The sequence below is a fragment of the Vitis vinifera genome, chromosome 10, assembly GCF_030704535.1.
Source record: "Vitis vinifera cultivar Pinot Noir 40024 chromosome 10, ASM3070453v1".
Classification (NCBI taxonomy): domain Eukaryota; kingdom Viridiplantae; phylum Streptophyta; class Magnoliopsida; order Vitales; family Vitaceae; genus Vitis; species Vitis vinifera.
The window spans coordinates 2,010,903-2,020,970 of NC_081814.1; the positions used below are offsets into that span (position 1 = coordinate 2,010,903).

The 10,068-nt window shown below is 46.2% G+C and overlaps 1 protein-coding gene across 1 annotated transcript; it reads right to left on the reverse strand.

Annotated features, from left to right (window-relative positions):
* Positions 1-7,549: 7,549 nt before the first annotated feature.
* Positions 7,550-10,068, reverse strand: LOC132254443 (uncharacterized). Its single transcript, XM_059740081.1, has 3 exons — positions 9,548-10,068; positions 8,302-9,434; positions 7,550-8,201 (listed from the first exon to the last, which is right to left on the reverse strand). Exons 1-3 carry the CDS (start codon positions 9,960-9,962, stop codon positions 7,668-7,670), a joined length of 2,082 nt encoding a protein of 693 aa, XP_059596064.1. The 5' UTR covers positions 9,963-10,068; the 3' UTR covers positions 7,550-7,667.

A 10,068-nucleotide genomic window follows, 5' to 3' on the forward strand; every position in this document is an offset into this window, starting at 1 on the left:
AAAATGGAGAAAATTGGTGTGGAAACTGAATATTTATAGTACATTTTGCAATATTTTATTAAAAAAAATGTTTGTGTACGCATAAATAATATCACTAATTCTAAATAATTAATTTAATAAAAGGTTTACAATAATAAGTAATAACTATCTTTTGGGAGATTATCCTGAAAAAGGACAATTTGGTGTGGATTCAGGGTTTAAGGTTCTAAAAAAATACATCTAAATACAAAGTGAAACAACCTGCTCTTAAGGCCAAGCAAAAAATAAAACTATTTATCTATTTATTATTTATTACACATTATCTTTTGAAAATTTTGAAATTTTCATCCATAAATCATATGTTTATATATATATATAACAAATGTTTAAAAAAAAAGAATTAAAAGTGCGTTTGAGTGTCTTTTTACTTGTTTTTAGTTGAAAAAATGTTTTTAAAAGAATAACGTATAAAGTGTTTATTTAGAAAACATTATAATGATTTTTTAAAATTTTAAAAATGTTTTTTATATTTTATCAAACATTTGATATTTTTTTCAAAAACACTTTCTAAGTTAAAAATATTTTTAAAAATCTGAAAAATCACTTATAATACTAAAAAAAAAATTCACGTTAATAGATCATTCTCCTAAAAATGTTTACAAAGAAAATACTTCCATTTAAAATATTTTAAGGAGGAACACTGTCCAAATAATGAAATACACTATAAAAATGTGTTTAATAGTATTTTTACTTGAAATATTTTAATAAAAGTGGCTTCTCTTCAAATGTCTTTAGAAGAATCACAAAGTACTTTAGAAAACACTATAAATAATTTTATAACATTATAACTCATTTTTCAGATTTTTAAAAATATTTTCTAAATTTTACCAAACATCTAACTTTAAAAAAAAAAAACACATTTTAAACTAAAAAGCACTGACAAAGGACTCTAAATATGACTCGGGCTCTAGCTTTCACTGGAGCATTTGTTATTTTAGAGTAAACTATAAATTTAATTTCTATTAGGAAGGATTCCTTTTATCACCCGTTTACGTAGTGGGGGATCTCTAAAAATGATTAGTATATATTAAATGCAAAATGATATATATTTTTTTTTTCTCAAGTGTAGAAGTGATGGTTGTAGGGACCCCTCCCCTTGGGAAACACGTGGCACGCAGCTCATAGTGACGCGTGGCACGTGTTATCAGCCGGACCATCATTATCCGGATTCCCCTAAGGATATGCATGGTGTAGACATCCTATCCGGACCGCCTCAAGGAAAGGCAAACGACGTTTCATCTTCTCCTATCCAAGGAAGAGCAAACGACGCTGGCAGAGCGTACACATCCGGATAGTCTCCACAACACATCCGGATAGTCAGCATGAGCCATCCGGATATAAATCTTCTGGATGGTCAATTAAAGTAAAGCGAGTCTTACACGCAACCACAACAAGCAGCCATGGCCCACATCCCATCACCTGCAGAATGAGAAGACAAGAGGAAGTGACAGCAAGTCACTTCCCACGATCATTCTGCATAATCGCTTCCCACGATCTCTGACGGCCGCATCACCTACCATAGTCTCTGACAGCCATTCATAGGATGATAGTGCTCCTACTAACACCTATTGTCATCATCACAACAGAAAAGATCTCCTCACCATTAATGAGAGGAACAGTACCCCTGAAGCTGGATATATATACCTTCGCACGAAGAAGAAAGGGGATCTCCTGGTAACCTCTTGATACCTAGAAAAAAGCCAACTGATTTATATATCTCTTTCTCACCATGGCTAATAAAACCATCGGAGGGTGCGTCCGGACACCCTGTCCGGATGCCTTTTGCAGGTGCAACCACTGAATCAAGAACCCCTTGTGTGTTGAGAATCACGTGTCCATCCATATAGCAGCAACGTGGACCATCGGATACGCGAGGCGACAACATTGGCGCCGTCTGTGGGAAACTTTTACTTTTTATTTTGATTCAGTCACTGGCAAAGATGGTCACACCTTCCCAAAGTCGATCATCTGGTAGAGAGGAAGAAGATAATCACGAATGGCGTCAAGCCATCGAAAAAAGACAGTTGGCAAGCGAAAAACAGCTAAAAGCTCTCCTCCAGGAGACGGAGAGGTTAAGGGAAGAAAACGCTGTGTTACGCATTCAAGCCTCAACATCAGGACCTCCTCGTCGTCAGCGCTCAAAAGGCCAGGTGGCAAACTCAAAGCCAGAGCCAGAATCAATATATCCTGGGTCAACAGGAGCTATCCCAGGAACGTACAACGCAAGGCCCCATGAGCCACGCACACCCATGCCTCGAGCTCCCCGTGAGGAAAGCTCAGATTCCACTCATTTCTCAGCAAAAAGACAGCGTGATAGAAAATCACAGTTGTCAAGTTCTATGCGCGCAAGACTAGGCCCACAAGAGCCTGGGAGATCAAGGCCACCAGCAGCCACAACCCGGGCGCCACGCCCCGATCCTATGATCGCTCCCATAGTGCAGAACGTACCTCCGCATCGTGACCCCATGGTCACCCTAGCGATGCGGAACGTTCATTCACACCTAGCGGAACGACCAGCTGGGAGAAACCTCCCAAACGAGCCACCCATTGGCTCCATCAGCAAAAGGCTGGATGACATGCTCTCCACGCCCTTTTGCTCTCATATCACCCATTACGAGCCCCCAAGAGGATTCCTCGTACCAAAGTTTTCCACATACGATGGGACCAACGATCCCTTCGATCACATCATGCACTATCGACAGCTTATGACGCTCGATATTGGCAACGATGCATTATTATGCAAAGTATTCCCTGCCAGCCTTCAAGGGCAGGCCCTCTCATGGTTTCATCGCCTACCTCCTAACTCTATTGACAATTTCAGGGACCTCTCTGAAGCATTCGTGGGACAGTACTTGTGCTCTGCTCGACACAAGCAGAATATCAGCACCCTCCAGAACATAAAAATGAGAGACAACGAATCCTTGAGGGAATTTGTGAAACGATTTGGCCAAGCCGTACTCCAAATAGAGGTTTGCAGCATGGATGCTGTCCTACAAATATTCAAGAGAAGCATTTGTCCAGGCACTCCATTTTTTGAATCACTGGCAAAAAAGCCTCCCACAACGATGGACGATTTGTTCAGACGTGCTAACAAATATTCAATGCTCGAAGATGACGTGCGTGCAGCCACTCAACAAGTTTTGGTTGCCGGACGGGCTTCTAGAGATAACGCGGACAGGCATGCCAAGCCTCCAGACCGTCCAAAACCAGTTGACCGAAGACAGGACGGGCCGAGTCGTCCGAATAGGCCGCCCGCCACACCCCTATCCGTATCATACGAAAAACTTCTCCCAATGATCCAAGGGTTGTCCGACTTCAGGTGGCCTAGACCCCTCGAAACGGACCCATCCATAAGAGACCGCAGCAAGAAATGCGCCTTCCACAAAGACCATGGTCATACAACAGAGACGTGTCGATCCCTCCAGTATCTAGTTGAAAGGCTCATCAAAGCAGGACATTTAAAACAGTACCTCCGCTCAGATACTGGAGGAAGGGACGTATCTCAGCATCATAACTCTGAGGCCCCGAGGGCCCCAGTCGCCCCCAAGGCTGTGATAAACTATATCAATGGGGGCCCGTCTGACGAGGAATACGATTCCAGGCGTAAAAGGCAGAAATTGCTGCGGGCCGCGTCAATACGCGAGCGCATTAATTCCATCCGGCCGGGTCTTACTGGAGAGGGCCCTCGCCCCATAGATGGGACAATCATTTTCCCACCAGTAGATCCCACCCGGACGCTACAGCCACATCGCGACGCCCTCATCCTCTCTCTAGAAATAGGAGATTTTGATGTAAGACGTATCTTGGTTGATCCAGGCAGTTCAGCCGATCTAGTACAAGCATCAGTCATTGGCCATATGGGACACAGTCTCGCGGGTCTCGAAAACCCCGGACGAATCTTATCTGGATTCAACGGATCATCAACAACATCCTTAGGAGACATTATACTGCCGGTTCGAGCTGGACCATTCACTCTCAACGTGCAATTCTCGGTGGTGCAAGAATTGTCACCCTTCAATATCATCTTGGGACGCACATGGCTTCACTACATGAAAGCCATCCCCTCCACATATCATCAAATGGTGAGTTTCCTCACCAATGAAGGGCAAACTGACTTGTATGGCAGCTAGTTAGCCGCTCGCCAGTGCTACCAAATAGCACGTGAAGCAGTCGCTAACCAGGAGGATGCATCTCCCCCTGAACCTAGCATTGCGCGCGACCAATAGCAATTATTGGGTCCGGTGGACAAGGATCCCCCGGTAGCAGATCCCTTACAAACAATCCAAATCTCAGAAGAGAATGATCACCTCACAAACATCAGTTCCCTCATGACACAAGAAGAAACCCAGAGCATACAGAATATCCTTCGAAGTAACCATGACATCTTCGCATGGACACATTCGGATATGAAGGGAATTCATCCCTCTATCGCCTCTCACAAGCTTAACGTCTTTCCAGCAGCCAGACCCATTCGACAGAAGATTAGACGATTTCACCCGGATAGACAAAGAGTTATCCAAGAAGAAATTAACAAATTGTTGGAAGCCGGATTCATCAGAGAGGTATCTTATCCGGATTGGTTGGCAAATGTAGTAGTGGTACCAAAGAAAGAGGGCAAATGGCGAGTCTGTGTTGATTACACCAATCTCAATAATGCATGTCCAAAAGACAGTTTTCCCTTACCGCGGATAGATCAAATTGTGGATTCCACTTCCGGGCAAGGGATGCTCTCTTTCTTGGATGCCTTCTCCGGCTATCACCAAATTCCCATGTCTCCGGATGACGAAGAAAAAACAGCATTCATAACGCCACACGGCCTCTATTGCTACAAAGTCATGCCATTCGGACTCAAAAACGCTGGCGCCACGTATCAAAGATTGATGACTAAAATCTTCAAACCTCTGATAGGCCGCTCGGTCGAGGTATACATTGACGATATCGTGGTTAAAAGCAAAACTCGAGAGCAGCATATCCTCCATTTACAAGAAGTATTTTACCTCTTGCGAAAGTATGACATGAAGCTAAATCCTTCCAAATGTGCCTTTGGCGTGAGTGCTGGCAAATTTCTGGGATTTATGGTCAGTCAAAGAGGCATAGAAGTCAGCCCGGATCAAGTCAAAGCAGTCATGGAGACACCTCCTCCCAGGAACAAAAAGGAGTTACAACGCCTCACAGGCAAGCTCGTTGCGTTAGGACGTTTTATAGCCCGCTTCACTGACGAGTTGCGACCCTTCTTCTTAGCGATACGAAAAGCTGGAACGCAGGGATGGACGGACAATTGCCAAAACGCGTTGGAAAGAATTAAACACTGTCTTATGCATCCGCCCATCTTGAGCAGCCCCATGCCAAAGGAGAAGCTATATATGTATTTAGCTGTCTCAGAATGGGCAATCAGCGCCGTTCTATTCCGCTGCCCTTCGCCAAAGGAGCAGAAACCTGTCTACTATGTCAGCAGAGCTTTGGCAGATGTAGAAACCAGGTATTCAAAAATGGAGCTAACAGCCTTAGCTCTTCGAAGTGCTGCTCAAAAGCTCCGCCCCTATTTTCAAGCTCACCCAGTGATTGTACTGACCGACCAGCCCCTTCGTAGCATTCTACACAAGCCAGATTTAACTGGGCGAATGCTACAGTGGGCCATCGAATTGAGCGAATTTGGAATCGAATTCCAACCCAGATTATCCAAAAAAGGCCAAGTAATGGCCGACTTCGTGCTCGAATATTCACGAAGACCCGACCAGCACCACGAATCAGGTGAACAAGAGTGGTGGACTCTACGAGTTGACGGAGCCTCACGCTCATCAGGCTCTGGAGTTGGGCTCTTATTGCAGTCCCCAACTGGGGAACATCTGGAGCAGGCCATCCGGCTGGGATTCTCCGCGTCTAACAATGAAGCAGAATACGAGGCCATCCTGTCCGGATTGGACCTCGCTCTTGCGCTATCCGTCTCCAAACTCCGAATCTACAGCGACTCGCAACTAGTGGTAAGGCATGTCCAGAAAGAATATGAGGCTAAGGACTCACGCATGGCGCGATACTTGGCCAAAGTAAGAAGCACCTTACAGCAATTCACCGAGTGGACAATTGAAAAAATTAAGCGAGCTGACAACGGGCGCGCTGACGCCTTGGCCGGTATAGCTGCTTCCCTCCCCATCAGAGAAGCCATTCTATTGCCTATCCATGTACAAGCCAATCCCTCTGTCGCAGAAAATTCCACTTGCAACTCCATTGAAGCAAACCAAGCGGATGATCAAGAATGGACGCATGATATTGCAGAATATCTCCGGACAGGAACTTTACCCGAAGATCCTAAACGAGCGCACAAAATCCGGGTGCAAGCTGCCCGTTTCACCCTGATTGGGGGGCACCTGTACAAGCGATCCTTCACAGGGCCTTATCTTCGCTGTCTTGGGCATTCAGAGGCCCAGTATGTGTTAGCTGAGTTACATGAAGGAGTATGCGGAAATCATACGGGAGGACGATCCCTAGCACATAGAGCTCATTCACAAGGATACTATTGGCCAACAATGAAGAAAGACGCGGCAGCATATGTCCAAAAATGTGATAAATGTCAAAGATACGCTCCCATTCCACATATACCATCAATCACATTAAAATCGGTCTCAAGCCCATGGCCTTTCGCGCAGTGGGGCATGGACATAGTGGGACCCCTCCCAGCAGCACCCGCCCAAAAGAAATTCCTTCTTGTCGCCACTGATTACTTCAGTAAATGGGTAGAAGCTGAAGCATATGCAAGCATCAAAGATAAAGATGTTACCAAGTTCGTATGGAAGAACATTGTTTGCCGTTATGGGATTCCCCAAATCATCATAGCTGACAACGGTCCACAATTTGACAGCATTGCATTCAGGAATTTCTGTTCGGAATTGAATATCCGGAATTCATACTCCACGCCACGTTATCCTCAAAGCAATGGCCAGGCGGAAGCCACAAACAAAACTCTAGTCAATGCCTTGAAGAAAAGGCTGGAGCGAGCCAAAGGGAAGTGGGTGGAGGAACTACCCGGCGTCCTGTGGGCCTATCGGACCACACCCGGACGACCAACAGGAAATACTCCTTTTGCCCTCACATATGGAATGGATGCAGTCATTCCCACTGAAATAGGTCTTCCTACTATCCGGACTGATGCAGCAAAGCAAAAAGATGCCGACACGGAACTAGGAAGAAATTTGGACTGGGCAGACGAAGTCAGAGAAAGCGCATCCATCCGGATGGCAGATTATCAACAAAGAGCATCAGCGCATTACAATCGAAAAGTCAGGCCCAGAAACTTCAAAAATGGTACGCTAGTACTTAGAAAAGTTTTTGAAAATACTGCTGAAGTAGGCGCAGGAAAATTCCAAGCCAATTGGGAAGGACCCTACATAGTGTCTAAGGCAAATGAAAATGGAGCCTATCATTTACAAAAGCTAGATGGCACTCCGTTACTCAGACCATGGAATGTGTTTAATTTAAAGCAGTATTATCAGTAGAAAGTGTACACAAGTGCAAATGAGAAAGAAGTAAGTTTTATTGATATGAGTAAATGTAAATTACAAAGAGACATCCGGACCACAAAAATATACAGAAGGAAAAATTACAGCAGAAAAATTGCAAGAAGATATAAACTATCAGGGAGCAGGTTTCTCATGGAGCTTCTTTTCTTCACTTGGAGGAATTGAAGGGGTATCTCGCTTTATACCGTTCTTCTTCATGCAGCAGCGATACCCAAAGATAAATGTATCATCCACTTGTCTCTGGTAATCCGCTGCAAGTTCCTCCCTTTCCACAGCAAACTCCCGTTCAAGTTCCTCTTTTTGCACATCCAGACGCAGCTGCAAGTCTTCCTTCTGTTTCTTTTCATTCAAAACTTCTGTCCGGAGTCGACTCAATTCATCCCTTAGCCGGGCTGCCTCACCCTCCGCCTCATGAAGGCGGCCCGCAGTTGATTCTTCTTGACCCTTTGCCTCAGCCAACTCCACCCAGAGGGCTTCATTTTCCTCTCGCATGGTGGATAGACTGGCCTCAGCCTCCTCCATTCTCAGACGCAGTTGATTTTCAATCTCTTGGTGCCGAGAGGAGAAGGTCCTCATATAGTCTGCGGTCTGCAGCAGCTGGGTAAAAAGAGCGTGTTGTTGAGACATGCTGCGGAGGCCCCTCACCAGCTAACACACAAACAAGAAAAGCAAAAACATAAATCATACTACAACAAACACATCAGTGCAACAAAAAGTCAAAAAGCAAAAACACAAGACAACGGCGTACCGTTTCTATCATATCAAACATCTTAGCAGAGGGCTTGATGGCTTTCCAGTCAGGAGTAATCTGCTTTAACTTAGCTTCCAACTCCGCGTAGCTGAAAGGGCTAGCGGGAGCGGCATCATCAGCAGATTCCTCCTCGGATGAGGAAGGAGAGGGTAGCTCGTGTCCCGGAATCGGAGCCCCCATATTTTCGTCCGGGCACATAGGTCCGGATGCATCCTCAGCCGGAATTATTGTCGGAACGGCTGAGGTCTCAGTAGCCATCTCCACCTCGCCTCCATCCGGATGAGCGTCATGGGCAGAAGCGCAGCTAATTTCAATCTCTTGTTGCCGCTCTTGAAGCCGCTCAAAGAGTCCGGACTGTAGATCGCGCGTCAAACGCGGCTTCTTGAGGGGAGGCTCTTTCACCAGGACTATAGCCAGGCGATCCGGGTCGTCGGAAGGCTGACTTTGGCTTTCTGCCCCCGCTTCCTCCAACGGGGCCGTTTCAGCTGCATCCGGATTGAGGTTGCCCGGATGGTTGATAGATGCAGCTTCCTCAGCCACGTTGGCTAGACGCGCAGCCGCGACTAAGGAGGGACCTGAGTGATTCAACCCCGACATGCGCCCGGGGCCGCTTGAGATAGAGTGCGGAGCAGCATTTACTGGCTCCTCTATCATTACTTCCCCCTCATAGGTAGTTTGTGGAGGAGGAAACTCCTTGGGAGGAGTGGGTTCCTTCGCATCCTTCCCATGCTTCTTCACCAGCTTCCCCCTTTTTCCTGAAGTTTTCTTCGGAGGGGAGTCCGGACCCCGCTTCTGTCCGGGAGCCTTCCGGATAGTGCCTTCAGTCTTTTTCTGATCTCTATCCTCCAGGAGCTTTCGCCGCCTTTCAGCGTCAGCTTCTTTAGCTTCCTGATAGAGGGGGAGCTCTTTCACTGTATAATGCTCCCCAGGCACTATCTCATCCTTTGCCAATTTCCTAGGAAGGATGTTGATAACATATTCCTGGGGCTCCCGGACGACCTCTGTCAAATTCCGCGCCGAGAGCAATGTTTTGTAGGCCCTCTCCTTGGGATCTATTTCAAATAATTTGCAGACACAGGCAAAGGATGCCTTTTCCACCCAATCCACAAGGTGGCCCCTCAATTCCAAACCTGCATTGTCAGCAACAAAAGGTGAGAATTCCGCCCGGAAAGATCAGAAAAAATCAGCAAAGCAAAATCTGGATAAAAAAAAAAAAAAAAAAAAAATCGCAAAACAAGATTACCCGGAATTTTTAGGGTATAATTCGGAGAAAAAGGCCTCGACGGATGCTGCGATAGCCCCGCCCATCCACCCCAGACTGCCACCAGCCCCTTCGCCCCTCCCTTTGTCGAATCTGGCAGTTCTGTCACCATTTGAAGGGAGGGCAGGTGAGCGGACACACTGAAGATATCATTCTTTGCTTTCTTCAGGGAATAGACAAAGAACACTTCCAGTAGCGTCAGGTCGAGGCTGTACAGCATGTTGATGATGCTGCATCCCATCAGCACCCGGACAAGGTTGGGGTGAATAAAGATAGGGGGAATTTGAGAGAAGTGGAGGAATTCCTTGAACAACGCCGGCAGAGGGAACCGGAGCCCCGCGTTGAATTGTTCCTTTGTGAAGAGGATAGCGTTTTTTCCACCTTTCTCAGTAGGCATAGCCGCCTCCTCGTTCACCAGGTCTATCAATACGTCATGGGGGATCAGGAATCGCTCCCGGAACTCCTTCGCATTTAATTTGTCTATCGCCTTTTCGCTAGCCTCG

Bases quoted from the DNA above. Each gene is read 5' to 3' on its own strand.
- LOC132254443 (XM_059740081.1), bottom strand. From the start codon at position 9,962: ATGCCTACTGAGAAAGGTGGAAAAAACGCTATCCTCTTCACAAAGGAA. The intron at 9,435-9,547 runs GTAATCTTGTTT...CTGACAATGCAG, and splicing joins TTATACCCTAAAAATTCCGG to GTTTGGAATTGAGGGGCCAC. The intron at 8,202-8,301 runs GTACGCCGTTGT...TTTGTGTGTTAG, and splicing joins TGTTTGATATGATAGAAACG to CTGGTGAGGGGCCTCCGCAG.